Source organism: Ovis aries, chromosome 11, assembly GCF_016772045.2.
Source record: "Ovis aries strain OAR_USU_Benz2616 breed Rambouillet chromosome 11, ARS-UI_Ramb_v3.0, whole genome shotgun sequence".
In the NCBI taxonomy this organism is placed as follows: Eukaryota; Metazoa; Chordata; class Mammalia; order Artiodactyla; family Bovidae; genus Ovis; species Ovis aries.
In genome coordinates this window covers 50216144-50238814 of record NC_056064.1, presented here as the reverse complement: position 1 = coordinate 50238814, position 22671 = coordinate 50216144, and the positions used below count along the sequence as shown (strand labels likewise).

General features: G+C 48.0%; 1 protein-coding gene across 9 annotated transcripts in view; it reads right to left on the bottom strand.

Annotated features, from left to right (window-relative positions):
• Positions 1 to 22671, bottom strand: part of CCDC57 (coiled-coil domain containing 57) — a 109102-nt gene that overhangs the window by 35370 nt on the left and 51061 nt on the right. For 8 of the 9 annotated variants that reach the window (XR_009595372.1, XR_009595373.1, XM_027974305.2 and 5 more), the window contains one exon: positions 17806 to 17992. Coding sequence is in view for 7 of the 9 variants with exons in the window: in XM_027974305.2 (XP_027830106.2) it covers positions 17806 to 17992 (187 nt within the window). In the remaining 2 variants the exon portion in view is untranslated. Of the gene's footprint in view, positions 1 to 14290; positions 17099 to 17805; positions 17993 to 22671 lie in introns of those variants that run through there. The other variant, XM_042256232.2, reaches the window with a different exon arrangement.

Genomic DNA, 22671 nt, shown 5'->3' with positions numbered 1-22671 from the left:
ATTATGTTCAGTGAAAGAAGCCAGACATAAAAGGTCACATGATGCATGCTTCCATTTACATAAAATGTCTGCTGTTGCTGCTGCTAAGTCGCTTCAGTCGTGTCTGACTCTGTGCGACCCCATAGACGGCAGCCCATCAGGCTCCGCCATCCCTGGGATTCTCCAGGTAAGAACACTGGAGTGGGTTGCCATTTGCTTCTCCAATGCATGAAAGTGAAAAGTGAAAGTGAAGTCATTGAGTCATGTCCAACTCTCAGCGACCCCATGGACTGCAGCCTACCAGGCTCCTCCATCCATGGGATTTTCCAGGCAAGAGTACTAGAAGACCAGAATAGTTTTCTTTACTTTATGTTGACTTTATTAAGTTTCATTATTAAAAACAAATAAACAAAGCTATCTCGCTTATGGGAGAGCTAAAGTTCTTTACAATGACATTAACTTCTGTGTTTATTTTAAATGCTTATTGTCACTTTCACTCGAGTAGACAAATACTGTTGTTTCCCAGGCATCCATGATCCTATTTTAGTGTTCAAATCTCCTGATAGCCTTTGATAATTTTCCTTTTCAAATTGAATCCTAGGGGTAAAAATGAGATAAAACTTCCAGGATACTCTTCTCACCTAAAATTATCTTTGTGCCTTGGAAAAATCACAGATTTGTTCTTATAATAGAAGTGTTAGAAATAATTAGGTTTATTTGAAGTATTATTATCCATGAGTTTCATGAGAAGAATTGCTGAGTCCAAAAAAATGTTCAGCCAATCCCATTTTATATTTGTTGGTAAAATGTTGTTCATATCATGTGTTTGAGGAACTTTCTAGAGATCTGTCAGGGTCCTGGGTGCCTGTCAGGTTTTTCTCCATCAGAGTCCTAAAGTGTCTGCCCAGTGCCATGAGGGAACAGGGACATAGAGCTTAAAAGTTGGCAGACTCAGTCACTGTTTTAAATATTTACTTGGTCACAACCTTACTTCTTTAACTTGAATCCAGCGTTTTGGAGGCCAGGAGTTTGCAGCTGTGCCTTCACATCTAATAGTTAATATGCAGATGGTCAGGACCTGCCCCACAACTCCTGACTCTCTGCTTGATATTCTTGGTATATTCATGGTACATTATGTTTCAGGATTATTTTGTGTTATATCTCAGGAATTTTCTCTCTATAAAAATTATGTTCATTGATATTTAGAAATCAGATAAAGTGTTCACAGTCTTCTTTAAAAACAGGCATAAACATCTTAGACTTTTTTCGGGGCGTGGCTTTGTTTTGCACGGCACAGAAACAACCAAATATAACTTCTCAGCGGCACTTTTATTGTTATGAACTCCCATTAGATCTTTCACTTTTGAAAATTATCAGTAGTATAAGTTAACCACGGCCATATTATGTCTTTGTCATCCATGTGGACAAAAAAAAAATGTGGTCTGCCATTTCAATCAACAGAGAATACTGCCTGCCACCAAGCAATCAGCCGCTGCAGCTGTCCCAACTGTGCACCCTAATGGGATTCAGAATGGACAAAAACAGGATATTGGCCCTAGATAGTTCAGATGCACGTCAGAGGAACGGTTTCAACGGGCCCAGATTCTTGCATCTTCCCATATATAAAAAGGCACTAAAATCCTTGAGATGTCTGGTTTTTTTGTGATTAATAGTAATCCTTCGATGCTTGGCTACATATATATTGTTTTAGCAAAATCTCCTTCATATCCTGTTCTCCTTGACCTCTCTGGAACAGTCTCTCAGAGCCATCAGATAGGCTGCCTTCCTGGACTGTTGTGGTTCAGCTGCCAAGTCGTGTCTGACTCTTTCCAATGGACTGTAGCACATCAGGCTTCCCTATCCCTCACCATCTCCTGGAGTTTGCTCAAGTTCATGTCCATTGCATCAGTGATGCTGTTCAACCATCTCATCCTCTATCGTCCTCCTCTCTTCCTGCTTTCAATATTTCCCAGCATTAGGGTCTTTTCCAATGAGCTGGCTGTTTGCACCAGGTGCCCAAAGTATTGAAGCTTCAGCTTCAGCAACAGTAGACTGTAGTCCTCAGGAATATTCTTGAATAAAACTGAATTCTCCACTTTTAGATTGTGCATTTTCTCTTCAGTGAACAGCTACAAAGAGTTTGTTTTACTTTAATGAAAAGAAAAAAAAAAGAAGAAAAAAGAGAGTCAGGCCAGCACAGTGGGAAAACACTGTGTCATGGGCATTGCTTATACCACCGTGAGGCCAGCCAGTGGCCTGACTCAGGATTTCCAGAACTCTAGTAAAGAAGCAGATGGATTGTTGAGATTTCAGAACCAAGACGGAGTGGAATAAGGATTAATCACCTAGGACTGAAGGGACCGATGAGGGACAATGCAGCTGCTGCTGGGAACACTGTTCATGTGACTTTAATGCTCTTTCTAGATACACAAGGAACCCTTTCTCTTTCCCCTTAAGCTGTCTGTGGTGGTTTTAGTGGCTAAGTCGTGTCTGACTCTTTGCAACCCCATGGACTGTAGCCCGCCAGGCTCCTTTGTCCATGGGATTTCCCAGGCAAGAATATTGGGGTGGGTTGCCATTTCCTTTTCCAGGGGATCTTCCTGACCCAGGGATTGAACTCGTGTATCCTGTATCTCCTGAACTGGCGGGTGGATTCTTTACCACTGAGCCACCTGGGAAACCCTTAAGCTATCTGTAGTCCATACAAATTTAGTGGCCTCTGGTTTTCTAAACTGAAATGAAACATTTCTAAGTGGTATCTTGGTCTCTTAAGTCTAAGTTCTCAGAACTTGTTAACTCTTGTTGAGTATTCTTCCTTTCCTGGCAATATAATAATTTGCGTAGGTTCAAAGGAAATCTTGTTTCTACCTGGATTTGACTGGCAACATGGATTGTGCAGCCAAGGCCTTGCCTGGTGGCCACAGGGAAGAATGATACTCATTCAATCACCAGAACCCAGCATGTGTAAGGATCTGCAGCTCAGGGATCGAGGCTCACAAGGCCCTCCCTGGAAAACTGCCAGGTGCCAGCCTTATAGGGGGATAAGGAAGTTCATCTCCTAGCAGGTCCAGGAGCCTCAGGATATTCTGGAAACCTCAAGAAAAAAGGAATTTGCTTGAAATAATCTCTGGTGAAACATGGTGGGTTCTTGGCTTCCTGGACTCAGGACAACAAATAAGACGCTTTCAAAAGTCCAACCTGAAATCCTGACGGCAACTTCCAGCAAAGCAAACTCAAGAGGGCCAACATGATGGATTAACACTCTGATTGCACATACAGAAACAATCAGGCCAAATGAGACCAGCCTTGTTTCGTGATCAAGAATAATCTTTCAGATGAATTTTATCAAAAGCTGAGAAACTAAAGGGGAAAAAAAAAAAAAAAAACTATGGAAACTGCATTGCCTACTGCACATCCTGAGGAGCTATCAGGGTCTTGCCTCTCACGGTGCCTGAGTTACAACTCTGGAAGCCACTGGACATGCAGACTATGCCTTGTCCCTTGGCTTTTTCATGGGCTCCCCCTCCTCCCTTTAGAGAGACTGGTTCTGCCTCTATTTGCAATTCAATTCCTTTACTCTATATACATTTGCTCCTTTGATTTTTCCTTGAATTGGTTATAACATTTGACTGGTTTCCTCAATGAACAGGGGAAAATTCTAAAACATGTGCTGGCTTTCATATCTGTTTGACAGTCATATCTTACTTCTCCCTGAAGATTATCTTTTAACACTTGTTAAAGAAATATTATTAAAATGTTATCAGATATCAGAAAGGACACTGAATAATATGAACTTTGATGAACTATAACTGGCATGAGCACTTCTGCTCTAAGTAACATGGCGTGAAAACTGATACAACACAGTGGTAAGGAAGGGAAGGAGAAATGGACAGAAATACAAGAACAGTGCAAGATTTTAACGCAAAAATCATTCTTGGCATTTCAGGTTGATGAGTATACAAAAGTTTAGAAACAGTGTTAATCATTGTATTTAAGCTGAGGTGTCCCAGCACTGGAGCCTACAGGCTGTTGGGTGGGGCTGGGTCTTGGTGCTGGGGTGGTGGCTGGCCTCCAGGAGAGCTCACCCTGGTGAGTACCTCCGCCACCAGTGTCCTTGTCCCCACAGAGAGCCACAGCAGCCTCCCACCTCCCCAGAGACCCTCCAAGACCAGCAGGATCACCTTTGGTGTTCTGCTCATTTGTTCATCCACATGAACCTAAAATCCAGTTTGTCTAGCTCCACGAAAAAATGTTAGAATTTTCATCTATTTGAGAACTGGATGTCCTCAAAAAAGTGAACTCTAGTAGACATACTAGAGTATGGATATCCTATCAGTGGAAATACTATATCTCTGTTTATCCAGGTCTTCTTCAGCATCTTTAATAAAACTGTATTCTTTTTTTTTTTTTTTTCAAAAAAGGCTGCTTAATAGAATACAATCAAAAGTAGACTTCAATTCTTTCTTCAATTTTGAAACTCTCTCTTGTGAAAATTAACCAAGGGTAACTCAACAGTGGAAACAGTATCAGACTTTATTTTTGGGGGCTCCAAAATCATTGCAGATGGTGATTGCAGCCACAAAATTAAAAGACGCTTACTCCTTGGAAGGAAAGTTATGACCAACCTAGATAGCATATTCAAAAGCGGAGACATTACTTTGTCTAGTCAAGGCTATGATTTTTCCAGTAGTCATGTATGGATGTGAGAGTTGGACTGTAAAGAAAGCTGAGCGCCGAATAATTGATGCTTTTGAACTATGGTGTTGGAGAAGACTCTTGAGAGTCCCTTGGCCTGCAAGGAGATCCAACCAGTCCATTCTAAAGAAGATCAGCCCTGGGTATTCTTTGGAAGGAATGATGCTAAAGCTGAAACTCCAGTACTTTGGCCACCTCATGCAAAGAGTCGACTCACTGGAAAAGACTCTGACGCTGGGAGGGATTGGGGGCAGGAGGAGAAGGGGACGACAGGATGAGATGGCTGGATGGCATCACTGGCTCGATGGACGTGAGTCTGAGTGAACTCTGGGAGTTGGTGATGGACAGGGAGGCCTGGCATGCTGCAACTCATGGGGTCACAAAGAGTCAGACACGACTGAGCGACTGAACTGAACTGAACTCACTAAGACAGGAGTCAGGAGGCCAGAAGTGGAGCCCTTATTCTTAACCTCACTCATGTAAATACAGATCCTAACAGAAGAGACTATGGATCTCCAGACGGAAGTGACATTGCCTTACTGCCACAAGGAGAAGGAAGATATTCTCTTTGCCTGGCAGCAGCCCAGACAATGAGAGATCATTACAGTTCAGCCAATGAAAAATCACTACACTTTGAACTCCCAGTTTCCTCCAAAGGACTCTGTAACAGCTCCCCACAATGTCCCCTACTCCTCTATAAAAAGGTTTTCTCTCTTTTGCTTTATCTGACTTGCATGTCAAGAAGCAACAGTTAGAACCAGATTTGGACTATTTGCTTTACAGGACTATGCAGGTCAAGAAGCAACAAACAGTTAGAACTGGATATGGAGCAACAGACTGGTTCCAAATCGGGAAAGGAGTACGTCAAGGCTGTATATTGTCACCTTGCTTATTTAATCTCTATGCAAAGTATATCATGTGAAATGCCAAACTGGATGAAGCACAAGCTGGAATCACGATTGCAGGGAGAAATATCAATAACCTCAGATATGCAGATGACACCATCCTTATGGCAGAAAGTGAAGAGAAACTAAAGAATCTCTTGATGAAAGTGAAAGAAGAGAGTGAAAAAGCTGGTTTAAAACTCAGCATTCAAAAAACAAAAGATCATGGAATTCAGTCCCATCACTTCATGGCAAATAAATAGGGAAACAATGGGAACAGGGACAGACATTATTTTCTTGGGCCCCAGAATCACTGCAGATGGTGATTACAGCCATGAAATTTAAAGACGCTTACTTCTTGGAAGAAAAGCTATGACCAACCTAGACAGCATATTAAAAAGCAGAGACATTACTTTGCCAACATAGGTCCGTCTAGTCAAAGCTAGGGCTTTTCCAGTAGTCATATACAGATGTGAGAGTTGGACTATAAAGAAAGTTGAGCACCAAAGAATTGATGCTTTTGAACTGTGGTGTTGGAGAAGACTCTTGAGAGTCCCTTGGACAGCAAGGAGATCCAACCAATCCATCCTAAAGGAAATCAGTCCTGAATATTCATTGGAAGGACTGATGCTGTAGCTGAAGCTCCAATACTTTGGCCACCTGATGCAAAGAACTGACTAACTGGAAAAGACCCTGATGCTGGGAAAAATTGAAGGCAAGAGGAGAAGGGGGCGACAGAGGATGAGATGGTTGGATGGCATCACTGACTCGATGGACATGAGTTTGAGGAAGTTCTGAGAGTTGGTGATGGACAGGGAGGCCTGGTGTGCTGCAGTCCCTGGGGTCACAAAGAGTTGGACACGGCTGAGACTGAACTCACTGACTTGCATGTGGTTCACCACAGTTGTATGTCCCAAATTGGAATTCTTTGTTGCTCCTGAATAAACTCATTTTGCTGACAAAAAATAAGTTTTAGGTTAACACTGGTGGTCCCACCGAGATCCACAGCAGACTCCTGACAACCCTGGGGCTGGTGAGCAAAAGGGTGTGTACTCACTAAGTCTACAGGGCTTACTATTTTTCTAGTCACCCCTGGAGTTTAAGGGGAAGGTTTTCTCCTGGATTGGAGCTCCACTCTTAGTGCATTTAGAACTCTCAAAAGCTTTATCTGGGATATGTTTAAAGGCTTTACCCTTTTTGTTAAGGCTTTGCTTTGTCTGTGAGCACTCATTTGGCACTTCAGCCTTACTTGAAATCAGGCTGTCCCAACTGGAACTGTGCTGGCCTTTGGTCCAATTCCTTTTGGAATTGGGCTGTTCCTATTTGGAACTGTGCCATTCGGCCTTTGGCCTGATTCTTTGGGGATCAAGCTGTCCCAATGGGAACTGTGCTGCTATTTGGCTTGCAGGCTGTTTAAGAATTGCTCCCTTTGCTTCAGAGAGAGAGAAAAAAAAGAAACCTCCAGAAAACGGGATCCCAGTTATCTAAACTGTCTTGAGGGTACCCCACATTTAAAGACCCTGTCTGATTTTATGTTTAAAAACCACAGTCCCTTCTCATGCATGTTTCTAAAGAAATGGACAAATTTTAACCCAAAGTAATTTAGAACATCACTGGCCATTATGGAGAACTTTCAGACTCCCCAAGCTTCCCTTTCTTAAAACTACTAGACAGCCATGACTCTGAAATTATCAAAATTAAATTGGGTGCCTCTGTTGATTGCTATTTTGAGGCTTCCAAACATTATCAGGAATTTAAAGTTGTCTCTCTGCAAATACAATAATTATACCATCCGAGGCAAACAAAGACAAAATGGCTCTGAAGCCTCAGGCTCATCCCCCCCCACTTCTTTGTCCCTGGTGTCAGCTCATGCATCCCCCGACTCCCCCTCCCCTTGCTTCTTTGTCTCAGTCTCTGCCACCCTCTATCAGAAACTGCCCTTTAAAGGGAAAACTTCTGGGGCTTCCCAGGTGGTCCAGTGGTAAGACCTCACTTTCCCAATGCACGGGGCCCAGGCACAATGCCTGGTCAGGGAACTAGATTCCACACTCTGCAACTAAGAATTTGCATGCAGCAACTAAGAGTCTGAATAACACAACTGAAGTCTCACATACTACAATGAAAATCAAAGACCTTTGAGTGCTGCAGCTTAGATCTGGCACAAATAAATAAATAAAATAATTAACTAAAAAAATACAGAGAAATCTTCTGAGGGTCCAAATAGACCCATTACTTATGTAAGTAAGACCCATTACTTATGTTCCCTTGACAAAGGCTGAATTGCCACACACAGTTAAAAGTTTCCAAAAGTAACTGAGGACCTTGGTAGATTTGCCGGAGAATTTAGCATAGTTATTCAAACCTACCAGTCTGGTTTCTCAGATTTATATCAGTTAGTTCACAAGCTTTTTGAGTGGCAAGCCAAACACTGAATAAAATTAGACTGAAGGGATCACCCTGGGTAGGCCTTTAGAAAAACAAACTCCTAGCTTCTAGTAAAAGAATCTGCCTGCAGTGCAGAAGACACAGGTTCGATCCCTGGTTTGGGAAGATCCCCTGAAAAAGGAAATGGCAACCCTCTCCAATATTCTTGCCTGGGAAATCCCATGGACAAAGGAACCTGGAGGGCTACAGTCCATGGGGTCACACGAATCAGACGTGACTTAATGACTAGACCACCACAGCTTCTGTTAAGAGGTCAGAACGTTTGGTGAAAACCCCCACAGCAGTTACAATTGCCTTTCCCAAGCCTGTTGATGGGAACTAAATTCAAGTTTGCACACAAAAATCTGATGAACCTGTTCGTGACTATTTAATTGACTCCAAATTGTCTTAAAGAAAATGCTGGTCTTCCTTCAGATGTTGAAATCACTTGGATAGCCCTTATCGCCTCACCAATGGGATGAACCAGGATCATTCTCTTTTAGTTAGAAGGACAAGGGTGGAATGGGAGATTATGTCCACTCTAGGTTTAGTTAACTTGGCAAATCAGCTGACTCGAATCCTAGGTGAGTCAAGACCACTAAATTCTTAATCTTTAATTTCTGAAAATGAAGGCGCCTTAACAAAACACTTCTAGTTTCTGCTATTACTGTAAAGAGCCAGGACACTGGAGAAAGATTGCTAAAAGTGTGTTCTGGGCATCTTTAACCCTCTAACCAGACCCTCAAACATCCTCTTAACTCCCTGTGAGGGGCTCTGAGGAATGACTGGGGCTCTCTCAATCCTCTCCTTGAATCAGCTTGAAGAAACCACTCTCCAGACTGTGAACGAATCTCTGTCTTTACAGACCCCAGATCACACTCTCGGTGCTCACCCCCACCACCATAAAGAAAAATACTAAAATGGTCCAAATAGTGAGGTCTCTAATGAACCTCAACAGGGTCCTGTTTCTGAACCTCTTCCCTTTTGCTTAGACCATTTAAGAGGTACACACCCTTTTCTCCTTAGCTCCTCCACCCCTATTAATTTATAAGGCCAGGGCTTCTTAGAAAAGTATCATGCTGGAATTTCTTTCTCCCAAAAAGGGAGAAACAGTTCTAAAATTTGACAGTTGCCATCAAAATAACCAATCAGGTGAATTAAACCACCCTGTGACTTCTTTTATTTGCTCTGTCTCTGATAGTACTGGAGCTGCTTCTGAAACACTGATCGTTTGTCTCTATTGAATCAGCTACCGCCCTCCTTATGGGCAAACTGTCCAATTGATATTGGCAAAATCCTCCCATCAAGAGTCAAATAGATTCCCTCAAATGCCCTCCCCAAGTAAATAAGCACTTCAACATATAAAGTCTGTAACAGAAGAGGCTATTGGGGCTCAGGGCCTCATTATCCCCTACAGTGGTTCTTGTATTACTCCTATTTCACTTGAGAGAAAACTCAAGTTCTGTTTTTTTTTTTTTACTGGATTTGCATGTGGTTCACCATAATTGCATGTCTCGAACTGCAGTTCTTTGTTATTTCCAAATAAACTCATTCTTCTGGGAAAATAACTGGCCTTTTGTTTTTTAGGTGAATACTCTTAATCAACTTGAGTGAAATAGAAAACCTGAGTCTGTAGTGGTAGAATATCTAGCAACTAGTCATCCTGATAATATTATCCCTCAAAACCTCTGGGGTGGGACTTCCCTGGTCGTTCAGTGGTTAAGACTCTGTGTTCCCAATGCAGGGGACCCAGGTTAGATCCCTCATGCAGCAACTGAAGATCCCTTGTGCCACAACTAAGCCCCAGTGCAGCCAAATTTAAAAAAAAAGCAAAACCCTGGGACATGGCAAAATTGATACTCAGAAAGGAAATTCACATCTTAAAACTATGCAATTACTAAACAAGAAAGGATAAAATAAATGCTTAAGAAGTCAGGGAAAGAACAATAAAATAAACCCAAGGAAAGGAACAAATAAAAATAAAATGGAAACTTCTGATAAAGACATAGAAAACCACCCATTGACTCCAAGCAGTCATCTTTGAGGAAACCCCCTGGAAGGAAGCAAAGAAATTCTAAAACACACACGTTAATAAACACATTTAACGTGCTCTAGGAGACATCACAAAGAAATGGGAAGACGTGGAATTTAAAAAAACAATGACTGGGCTTCCCTGGTGGCTCAGTGATAAAGAATCTGCTTGCCAATGCAGGAGACACATCCTTTTTCCTGATTTGGGAAGAACCCACATGCTGCGAACAACTAAGTCTGTGTGTGTGTGCCCTTAGTTGCTCAGTTGCGTCTGACTCTTTGGGACCCACTGGAGTGCAGCCTGCCAGGCTCCTCTGTCCATGGAATTTCCCATGGCAAGAATACTGGAGGGGACTGCCATTTCCTACTCCAGGGGATCTTCCCAACCCAGGGATCGAACCCGTGTCTCTCGTGTCTTCTGCATCTTCTGCACTGGCAGACAGATTCTTTACCACTGCGTCACCTGGGAAGCCCAACTAAGCCTAAGTGCCACAACCACGGAGCCTGTGCTCTAGAGCCTGGGAGTCGCAACTGCTGAGCCCACCTGCTGCAACTACTGAATGAAGTCTGCGAGCCCGTGCGTCGCAACATGAGAAGCCACCGCGATGAGAAGCCCCTGTACTTTAATTAGAGAAAAGCCTGCACAACAACGAAGACCCAGCACAGCCATAAATAAACCGATTTAAAAAAAAAAAAAAAGACAAATAGTTGAGAAATTTAAAGAACGGAATAAAACCCAAAAACCCCAACCAACCGTAGGTCTTAAGATGTAAAAAAAAAAAAAAAAAAATACTGATTCCAGAGCAGGTTAAATTAAAGCAGAACAACCCTCATGTAGACACAGGATGATAGAACAGCACAAATGGGTTGGAAGAAAAATCTTAAAGCAGCCACAGAGGAAAGGCAGGCCACCTACGAGGAAGAGGCTCATACTGACGCTGGCTTCTCACAAGACAGCAGGGTACTGTCTGATAAGAAAGTTGTAAGAAAATGCCAATCAGAAGTCACCTTCCAGCTATGCCATCGTTCTAGGAAGTGGTCAAAATGAAATCATTTTATGAAGACAAAGTTTACTGCCCACAGGCCCTTCTTGAAGGAAAGAACAGATCCCTGAATATCAGATCCTTTCCCTCCAAGGCCCTCAGATCACACGCGTGAAGCTGTGCATGACCCAGGGCTTCCAGGGGTTCGAAGACGCAGAGTGTGGCAGGGTGCTGATAGCAAGGGGCTAACACACCAAGAATTCATAAAATGTGACCGAAAATCACTGCTTCTCAATTAATATCGTTTACAGGACTGGAGATGCACATGTGGAATCATAATTAATAAACTAAATGTAAAGAGGTATTTTCCTATTTATGCATGTGTTCCCAATAAACAGTAATGGGTCAACCAGCTAACCACCTAGGAAAAAATAAAATAAAGCTAGATCCCTAACTTGTTTCTATTTTACCAAATCATTTCTAGATGAATCAAAGATTCAGCAGCAAGAAAGTTAGGGGAGAGCACAAAAGAAATTCAGCAGAAAAATTACATAATGAGATACAAATGGCCAACACACACACCCACACCCATTTCTGTAAATGTCAAGAAATACAAATTAAAACAATGAACTAATTTTACCTAAATAAACTGGCAAAAACCAATTTCTAATGAATTTTTAGCTTCTGTGAAGCTGTGGTCAAATAGGCACTTCACTACTGTAAAAAAACACCCAAATGCACTTTCCCTGGGGGCAGGGTGGGGGTAGGGGAAGATGAGGAACAGTTCAGACTCTCCTGAGAGGCTGGTTGGAGCATGTCTGCCAGAGCCCAATGGACAGACATGTGACAGCAACAGTCCAGTGCCTGGAGTCTCCTCTGGGGCCAGCTCGGTGAAGGCCCCGAGGGAGGGTGTGCAGAGCTAGGCAGGAATCACTCAGTTTTAACATAAGGGTGCATGTGTCAGCGTGAACAATAAAACACACATGCAGCAAAATGCAGACAGGTTCTAGTTGGCAATTTGTGCTTTCCAGTGTAAATTAACTATCTCTCAGCATTCATTTAAATTTTTATAGTGAGCAAGTAGCCTTTTCAAAATCGGGGCGGGGGGGGGGGGGGGGGGGGGGGGGGAAAAGAGCCTTTAAGAAATGTTAGGTATTAGAGAATACATATTGTGTGATCCCCACTCTATGACATGCTGGAAACGGCTAAACTACAGAGACAGGGGAAAGATGAGTGGTTGTCAGAGGGCAGGAGAGAGAGAAGGTGACCAGGTGGAGCGCACAAGGTTTAAACCCACAGAACATACACCATGAAGGTGAACCTTGATGTAAAACTGCAGGACTCTGGGTGATGCTCTGTCAAGGCAGTTTCACTGATTGCAATGAATCTACCATCTAGAGTGGATGTGGGCTCAGCAGGAAAGAACATGCTTGCAGTGCAGGAGACCGCCTGCAATGCAGCAGACTGGGATTCCATCTCTGGGTTGGGAAGATTCCCTGGAGGAGGAAGTGGCAATCTACTGCAGTAGTCCTGCCTGGGAAATCCCAAGGAGAGAGGAGTCTGGCGGGCTACAGTCTATGGGGTTGCAAAGAGTTGGACATGACTTAGCAACTAAACCGCACCAAGTAACTGTGGATAACGGGAGGTATGCGTGTGCAGGGCAGGGAGTGTATGGGAAGTCTGTTGTCTTCTGCTCAGTTTGGCTGTGAATCTAAACTTACTTGCCCTCCGAAATAAAGTCTTCCAAAATTGTCAGATGTTAGGATCCTGATAACCAACACTCTAAAGAATCCCAGCTGTGTACTGGATTAAGAAAGCATCACAGGCTGTTCCAGTTTTGGGGAAAAGGAGAATTGGCAGCAGGAGGAAGAACAAAGCAGGGGAGAGGTGGGCCGAGTTGAAGTCCACTTGGTCTGGCCTCATGGCCTGTCCTTTTCTGCTTTTCCATTCTGCAGGCCGGCTCAGGCTGTACTGGCATCTGTCATGGTCTTGGCCTTACCCCCAGCAGATGGTGTGATGGCCTCTGTCTCAGAAGTGAGGGGTGAGCACCTGCAGCTAGGCTCATGGGAGTGCAAATGGGGCTGGGACACCTGAGGACAGGTGACGCCCCAGCACTGCCATCTACCTACTCACTTAGAGATGAGATAGGAGAGTGAAATTTTGAGTCAGGGCCACATGCCCAATCACACAAGCTGGTAAATGCAGATCTTAAGGCCTGGAACTGGAGAAGGGGTATGTGGCTGGGACAGGAGCCTGATCCCAGGCCGTGGGGGAAGCAGGATGAAACCAGGACCAGTGAAGGGGCGGCTCCGCTAGCTCCCTGGGAGATGAAGTCCGCCCAGAGGCAGACAGGTGAGGACAAGCCCTGGGGTTAACCCTGCCTGGTGGTGCTGGAACCAGAGGGAGCCCAAGTGGGCGTGGCTCTTCCCTGGCTGGATGGTCTCGCATTTTCAATATTGTCAAGTGATGACAGCATACTTCTGTCATGGTTGGTCACTCTGTACCACTTAACGACCACAGTCACACGATTGATGACCTGGATAAATTAGCTTTGTTAAAAAACATGCAGCCTTGGTCACAACCTTTGCTGTCTCCCTATGTGGGAGAGCAGAAACCTACCGCCACATGGTATTGGGGGAGGGTGGCCTTCTCAAAAGGGAAGCAATGGAGTGTGCTGGGCATTCTTAAAATAGTTTTTTTCTTTTTAAAATTAATTAATTTGGCTGCTCCGGGTCTTCATGGCTTCATGCAGGCTTTTTCTAGTTGCAGAGAGTTTGGGGGCTACTCTCTAGTTGCTACACTCGGTCTTCTCATTGCGGTGGCTTCTCTTGTTGTAGAACGTGGGCTCTAGAGCATGTGGGCTCAGAAGTTGCGGCACACGGGCCTAGTTGCTCCAGGGCATGTGGGATCCTCCCAGACTGGGATCAAACCTGTGTCCCCTGCCTTGCAAGGCGGATTCTTAACCATTGGACCACCAGGGAAGCCCTGTGCTGGGCATTCTTACAAGCCACCATGATGCACAAGTTCATAGAGCAAACCCCTCACCCCTCGCCTCTCATCTACTGTCCTCCTCGAAGTGTTAGGACGGAGGTGCTTCCTGCCAGCCCGCCCTCTGTGTGCACGCGTGCACACACTGTGTATGTTCACCTGGGCTCAGAGCACACTGTTCTGCGGGCGCTCTTCTCATAGGCTGACCTGTCTGGGCTGGCACACACATCATGTAGTCAGCAGGCTGAGCCTGGTCCAAAGTGTCCAAGCCCAAGAGCAAACAACACAAAGTGAGGAGTTTTGAAGTCATTTGGAAGGGTCACATTTTATTGTACTTAACAAAATAATTATCCACAGTGGACTAGAGCTGAAGGGGGAAAACGGGCTGTCTCTCTCGTTTGAGAAGTGCCGTGCAGAGATGGTGCCCGATGGGGGTGCGAGAGACCCGTGGGCATGCAAGCGGCCCACACGCTCTCTTTTTAAAAATGTGCTTACTTATTTTTGGCTGTGCTGGGTCTTTGTAGCTGTGAGTGGACTTTTTCTTGTTGCAACGTGCAGGCTTACTGCAGTGGTTTCTCTTGTTGCAGGGCACAGGCTCTAGGTTGCACGGGCTTCAGCAGTTACAGTGTGTGGGCTCAGAAGTTGCAGTTCATGGGCTCCAGAGTGCGGGTTCAAGAGTTGTGTGGCAGGGGCTTCGATGCCTCGTGGCACGTGAAGTCTTCCCGGACCAGGGATTGAATCCATGCCCCCGTATTGGCAAGGGGACGGGACCAGCAGGGAAGTCCACCCCACATGCCCCTGAGGGTTAAAGCAGCATCCACGGTCTGATTCCAATGTCCCACACAAGGACCCCAGACCTTCCTAATTGCTTTCTTACTGTAACAAAAAACACCGCCAAACATCCTTGCATATGCATCTTCTTCAGATTTGTGAGAAAATATTTTAAAAAGATCTCTAGGGGAAGATTTGTGTATTCAAAGGGTATGATGATTTAAAAAGTTGTGAGATGCAGGCAAACTGCCCTCTGAGACGCTTCACCAATGACAGCTCCTGCGACGGGACTTTTTATTCTGGGCGTGAACTCAGCGCTCACTTACTTGCCCTCTTCAGACTCCTGCAGAGGCAAGTGGCATCCACAGCCTTGTCATGTCTGGGGATTTCTCCTGGACGTTCTGTCCAGCACTTTGCCTGTCATCAGTGAATGCCCACGTTGGGTACTGATTATTTTTTATCTGTCAGGTATGTTGCAAATATTTCTCCCATCTATTGTCTTTTATCTTTGTGTACGATGTCTTTTTCTTACAGATGTTTTAGGATGTGACGACATCAACTCTGTTGATTTTTGCCTTTCTCACTTCTAGGTGGTTTTAGACATTTTTTTTTTACCGTTATTTAGGGAAGCCTTCATCATACAAAGGTGAACTGAGCCAGTGTGTGCACAGCCAATGGGGGAAAGGGCAGTTTGAGCAGAATCCCACATCCCTGCACATATGGAAGTTTTAGGAAATGAAAGAGGGATAACCAGAGACGCAGACGAAAACAGTTACAGGCCACTATGTGCTGCTCTATGGCAGTATTTGAAAGACTAGGGACTTTGGAGAGATTTCCAGCAAAATGCACATGTCCAGAAGTGATCCAAGAAGAGGCAGAAAATCCATACAGACAGATCACCAGAGAAGAAAAACAGAAGATATTACTAAAAGTCTACCACTAATGAAAACAGCAGGCATGGAAGGCTCTTCTGCTGAGGTCTCTGTCAGAGAAGGCTGCAAACTTGGCCGCGAGGAATGCGTAGTTTTCTCTGACACTGGGAGGCACAGGAGGGCAGGCCTGGCAATAGAGGATCTGCTCCTTTGTTGGATGGATGGGCGGATGGATGGATGCGGGGTAGATGGGTTGAGAGACGTGTGAATGTGTCAGTGAGTGGATGCTGGATAGATAGGTAGGTGGATGACTCACTTACACACTTGGTGGCTGTGAGGCCAGCTGATTAGACTAGGAAGTCACCATGAGGGGAAAGACAGGTTCATTGGAATAAAAGGTCGGAGGGGGAGGGAGGCATGGCTGTGCCTCCCTCTGGAAGCCTCGGGGGCTGGAAGGGCAACTGAGCAGTGGCAGGGCTTGGCACAGAGGCCAAGGTCAAGGAGAAGCAAGGTTCAGATGTGGGAGGGAATGCAGTGGAATTAAGAAATGGAGCTGTAAGTGAATGGAGGCCATGAAATGACAGGCGTGTGGGGCGGGGAGCACATACATGGCATGGCCTTTAAAAGTAAAAACAGGGTTTTTAGTGAACTTGGCAGAAGATGGCCCAGAAGTGCCCCTAGGGAACAAGCAAAGCCAAACCTTCCCCTTCAACTTGTGGAGCAGAAGGAGGACTGAACGGAAGGAGGGCTTTGTCCAACGGGTCCCAAGGGAAGAAGCCAGCTCCGTGAAAGATGCCCACTGTTGCTGCTTGCACACTGATGACATCTAGAAATACACTGAGCGCTGCTCACCCTTCTTTCAGGGGTGGGTTCTTAGAAGGACAGAGCCTCTGAGGGAAGTCTCACCCAGGTCCCCTACCCACAAAAGGTGGATGTGTACAGCGGTCTCCAAGTACAACTGGGGATCACTTCACATGGATGGTTTGGTTGACCTCTGTGTCTCGGGCACCTGGCACATAGCAGCCACTCAGCAAGATGTCTGCTGAAAACACAAGTGACTTGTCTGCTCCTCCTTAGATTTTCCAGGGTCTTCTACACCCTCTCCTCTCAGTTCCACAGTCTCCTTTGTGCTCCTGAGTCCAACTTCCAATCACTTGGTAATTTCAGGAGTCAACATATTAAGGCTAAATATTAATGTATTCAAAACAACTATTCTCGTTCACGCAGGTAAATGCTGGGGAGAGACCAGGGTGGATGTTCTGTCCCGTCTCCTCCCCTTCAGTGGGAAGTGCTTTCTGGACACTGCAGTGGTCGGGGGTGAGAAGGAGCCGGGAGGGAAGCCGGGGCTCTCGTTAGCCGAGAGAAGCATTTTGTGGATACCCTGTTGCTCTGAGCACTTTACAGGCACACTGGGGTACTCTGCCTCCAATAGGAAATGCAAGTCAGAGACCTTGCTCCTCAAGTTGGTGAGCTGTCATGGAGAGAGGGGTGGCTTAGTTTCACATCAACAACAAGGTGAAATCCCAAAGACCCGAGATTTGGAGATCATCACAGTTACTCAAAGCTGTGGCTGGAAAAGGACAGAGGCAGGAGCCACAGAAGGTGAGGGGGAGGCTGCGAGAAAGGGGCCGGTGCCCTGGCTGCAGGAAAACCAAGGGGTTTAAAGGCAGGTAGGCTAGTGCTCTGAGACGCCAGGAGAGGCTCAACGTCTAGTAGCTCTAGTGGGTTAACCGTGGGACCTCAGGCCCGGTCCATGGGTCCCTTTCTCAGGAACCAGCACCCAAGACCCCCGCGACGGGCAGCCTGGGCGTCTGCAGCCCACGGTCCAGGCTTTGGCCGCACTGCACACACTGCCGCTTTTATCCTGAGGAGGCCAAGGCTGTGGCTGGCCTGGGAACACGGCAGCCTTTGCTGCCACCACAAAGCCGCATAGAAACGCCAGCTGCTTCGCTAACCTGTGGCATTTTTCTCATAAAATGCTGCCAGAGGGGTGGGTTCACAGGACTCTCACTGCAGAGATCAAACCAAGTCCTGTCTGTTCTTCCTTCTGTCCCCACCCCAATCCTGGGCTGGGCCTCCCCTGCCCAGCCCTCCACCCAGCCCTCCTCGGGCCAGCCCTCCCCTGCACCCTGCACCTCCATCACCAGAGCAGGGGTGGAGAGAGGGGGAATGACCCACCGGTGAGGTGCCCCAGCTCTGCTCGCAGCCGGTTTCCCAGCTCCAGGAGCTGCTCCTTCTCCAGGCGCAGCCGCAGGATCTTCCTGGCAGCCTCCTTGAGCTTCCTCTGGAGTCGGGGCACAGACAGGACCTGCAGGGGCTGCGTCCCATGGTCCTCTGTCCTTGTGGGTCCGCCGTCTGCAGGAACCTGCGAACAAATCCACACGGCAGAGACCATCAGACGAGCCTGGGGTTGTTGGGGGGTGGTAGGAGGAAGTGGGAGTGAGGGTGCGGACGGCAGGAGCCACTGCCTGACCAACTGTCCCAGAACCCACACCACTGGGTGACGTCCCTCCAGCCTAACAGACAAACTTGCATCCCTGCAACACGCATCCACAACAGCCTTTGCTCTCATTGGGGTTGGGGGGGGGGCGCACGGGGCAGGGCGGGAAATTGGGGAAAGTATGTGATGAAGGTCGTCAAAGCTCCCAGGCCAAGGCTTGCCTGCCCTTGCTTACTCTGTGGCTCCCCCACCCCCTCACTACCAGTGCTTCTGTGTCTTGCCAGTAAAGACAATGAGGAAGCAGCCCAGGCCCGGGACCCATGAGGGCTACACATGTGATCATCGCCTCCTCTGCTGGCCCCTCTGTCATAGGCTGGGTGCCTGCTGTCCGCCTGGTGTGGAAGGGGGCCAGCGGAGACCCAAAGTGAGGCCTGTGAAGGTAACCCAGCCTCGGTTACTCTTTCTCCAGCCCTGGACGTCTGTGCGGCTGGGCCCCTCTCCAGTGCCCCCTCTGCCCTCACTCGCTCAGCACGTTGCTTCCCCTGCCTCCTCTCTGACTTAATCTGTCCAGACTCCTAACTCACTTTCTCCACCTGTCCTTCAGACTTCCCTCAACCATCACAGGCTGGCCCAGGTTTCCCACTGTCCTGACCCTGACGAGAGTACAGAGAGAAAGCAAAGGAGGCCAAAGGCAGGAGCAGTGGCTACTTGTGGGCCTTGCCCGGGCGGCACCATGTGGCCCTTCAGTCTGCCACTGGCCCAGCTGTCCCATTTCCCACTATCCCACGGTCCAACCACATGGCTCTTACACACACATGCTGTCCCACCTAGAGGGGTTTTTGGAACGGGGTGGGGTATGGGGATAAGAGAAAGGGAAAAAGAAGAATGTGTGTGGCTGCCTTTGTGCCGGGCAGGGGCCCAGGAAGAGCCAGTGGTGTCCAAGGCCCCGAGGGAGGCAGGTGGCCTACTTAGGCATGGCTATTGCTAACACCTATGAAAAGCTGCACTGTTGACCCAGCCAAGCGAACTGGTGCCAGAACGACGAACCTGCTCTGTGTCCTTGGAACAGACCAGCACACCCTGTCCTGGCCCAGTTTCCTGGTGAGTCTTTTCAGGGCTGGCATGCACCTGTGCCCTCCTATGGTCTTGGAGCCACAGTGATTGCACAGCAGTGCCTCCAGCACATGCCTGGCATGTGGCGTGAAGGGGGCATATGGAGGTGAGATGGCAAAGGGAACATCAGAGAAAGGCCTTGGCTCAGGGTCTCTCAAGGGCACAGGACCAGGACTGGTGGGAGACCTGGAGTGTGAATTCACACACGGGGCTGCACAGGCCCCAGGCGGCTGACATGACGACCCCTTTGGGAAGTCATACAGCCTCCAGGGGTGCAGCCCTGGGGTTGGGGTACCAGCCCGGTCAATTCTCCAGGCTTGGTCCCTCTCTACAGGGATATGCTGTACGATTATCTTGTGTTATCTGAAGTAAAATCCTGAAAACAGAGACTTTCCAAACCTCAGAACACTTAGAAATCTAAAAATCTCTTCAAAAGCAGCACCCCTGCACCACCACTCCATCCCACCCCTCATCTCCCGCCCAGCAAAGATGGCCATTGGCCTGAGCCGAGGAACCAACGCTGCCCAGGACGTGGCAGCACTCCGGGCTGGGGAGTCCTGATCTTGAATGGTCCATGTTCTTTCACACAGTGACCGCATGTGATGAGCGGGGGGCTGCAGCTGGGGCCCCCGCTCTTAAGCTCAGTTCCTGGTAAGATGAAGCTTATTTTGATGACTCTACAGCCTCAGCCCACAGTGACACAATGCTAACAATGACCTGAAACACCTAGGAGCTTCTACACTGCTACATTCAGGGGCCAAGGTCCCACCCTGTGAAGGCCACATCCGCCTGCCCCTACCTTGCTCGGCTGCCAGTCCCAGCATCTTGGCCAGAATCCACGCAGCAGAGGGGAAGCTTGAGGATTCCTAATGACTCTGTTCCCCAGGGAAGGGAGTGCCTGGGCTCCCCCATGCCCCTCACCCCTTCCTGAGAAGCCCTGTGGGGAGACTGAGGACCAGGGAGAAGCAGCGGGGCTCCAACAGGAGGGAGAGCACAGCACTGCCCCCTAGTGGTCGAAGCCGGGAGAAGCCCAGTAGGCATCTCGGGGTCTGGGCAGAGGGGCCCACGGGAGGCAGGGGTCTCGGTGAGCAGATAAACAGGGAAGTGTGACCATGCAGCCTCAGGGGAGCTCCGCCGTCTGCAGGGCCCTTCTGGGTTGGAAGTCTGGACTTGATGTGGCAGAATCTCATCCCCAGGAAGAGGCTGCAGGGGTGGCCTAAGGCCCCATGCCCCTGTCTCACTGCTGGTGCTTCCTCCCCTCTCCACATACATCTCTCTCTGAACCATCTGAGGGTGAGTTGGAGACATTGCACCCCTTTATGCCCCGATACTTCAGTTTGTACTTTCTAAAAATAGGGACATTCTCTTAGTAATCAGTTAAGAAAGCTGCCCAGATGGCTGACCCAACCCTTCTTGAAAGCTGCACAGCCTCTAGGGGTGCAAAGGTTGAGGTGGTGGGGGAGTGGCTAGGCCATCCTTTCTCTAGGCTTGGTCCTCCTCTATAGGAACATGGCAGAAGTTTTACAGGGCCATGGCATTATGACCTAATGCACAGTCCACAGGCACCTCTATCAGCTGCCCAGAGGACATCCTTTATGGCCTGTTTCTCCTGCCTGGGGTCCATGTCCTGGGTCCCCTTAGTCCTTGACAGAATGGACAGGCTGCATGTTTAGAGTCCCTCGCTCAGGATCTGTCCAAAATCTCATACTTGGGAGTCAGGAGTGAGGCTGTCCCTCTCCTGTCCATTGGCCCACGATGTCTGTCTGTCCCAGTGTTGGCAAAGGAAGCTGATCCCTTGGAAGTGGTGTCCACAGGCTGCTACACTGGAAAGTTACTGTCTTCCCTTCACAATAAGAAGAACTTGTGGGGAGACTCCTCATAAACAGCTTGTCCAGAATTTCGGCATCCACTGACGACTTTCCCATGGTGTCACTTCCTTCACATCCTTAGCTGATGTTCTAAGTAAGAAAGAGTTTCCCTCTCTCCTTCCTTCCCTTGTCAGCTTATTTGCATCAGCATGAATGTAAATTTTGGTAGGCAAATTATAACTGTGATTTCATGATTGATTAGTCTGGATCTGGTCAGTGGGAGCCCTTTATGCTGGCTCCTGGCCCCTTGTCATATCCCTGTGGCAGTGGAATCAGCCTCCTACCCTGGTTCTTCTCTACAGAGCAGAAGTTCAGGAATGCGATCTAGGCACTGGCTGTGTGCTCACCCACCCTGGGGAGCCACTGTTCCTTGGCTCCCAGTGGATGGAGCCAGGATGTGTGAACACCCCTTTCTTCAAAGTAACCCACGAGTTTAACCTGGTGACTCCAACCCCAATTTGTGCCCCAGAGGTACCTCAGCCCTCCCCACCACCGTTTCCCCAAGTCTCGGAAGCCTGATGCCCACAACCTCTTCTCTGGGCACCCAACACACAGCTGGGGAATTACAAGTGGAGCCTGGATTGGGTGGGCCTAGTCTGGGCCAAGGGTTCCCTGTACGTCCAATTTTTCACCCTAGGAGTGACCTCACCAAGGTCATGGGACACCTAGACCTGGAAGGAGGTGGGACCCTGACAACTGTGCAGAAACTACTAGACCCAGAGAGCTCACTCAACACCCACCCTGGGAGAACAGCGGTGGGCCTCAAGTTGCTTCAGATCCCAGGCTGACTGCCAAGAGATAAGTACTTCAACTTTAATTTCCACTCATTTGCAGGGTTTCTTCCTCTTTCGCTCAAAGCGGGTGGGGTCAGTGAGTTCTGTGAGGGCTGCTAACAGGGGAGCTACGAGGGCCACTGGGGCTGCAGCAAGCCCCTGGCAGCACCTGGAGCAGCCGTGGCCGTGGCAGGAGAGCAGACACGTCACTGCTGGCGACTGCTGCCCAGCTGGGCCTGGAGCCACTGGACTTGACTCCTGAGACGCAGGGCTGTGGAGCTGTCTGAGGCTCCTGGGGATGCATCCACCTACCCGTGGCACAGAGGGTTCACTTTCCACTTCCAGTGTCCCCACAGCTCAGACTCCCTCAGCCTCCCCCTCACCAGCCCCTAAAGCCACTCCTCATGTTTGCCTCCGCCAAGGCACAGCGGCCCCCCACCGTGTTCACTGGGCCAGACAGCGTCCTGGGCTGCGTATTCTCCCTTCGAGGCCCTTCACAGCCCCCGATAGTGGGTTCTGGAGTCGGGTCCCCTGTGTGTCCCTAAGTCACTCTCCTAGCTTGGTCTGTGGGATGAGAGCTACTCAGCAGGGGGTGGGGTGGGTGGGGAATACAGTCAATGCTGTTTCTGCCTGAGGCCTCTCAGCACCTTCATCTTATTGTCCCTAACACCTCCCACTTACGACTGTCACCATCTGCAAACAGGTGACACGGGTAACTGCAGGTCACCATCTGTGATCGCAGGTACCTGACAGGTCTCAGGACGTGTGTCACGTGATGTCCTGTGACAAAAGCCATTCTTTGCAGCATTTCTATAACAGTGTTTAGGAAGTGGTCAAGTAGCCTGTCTGG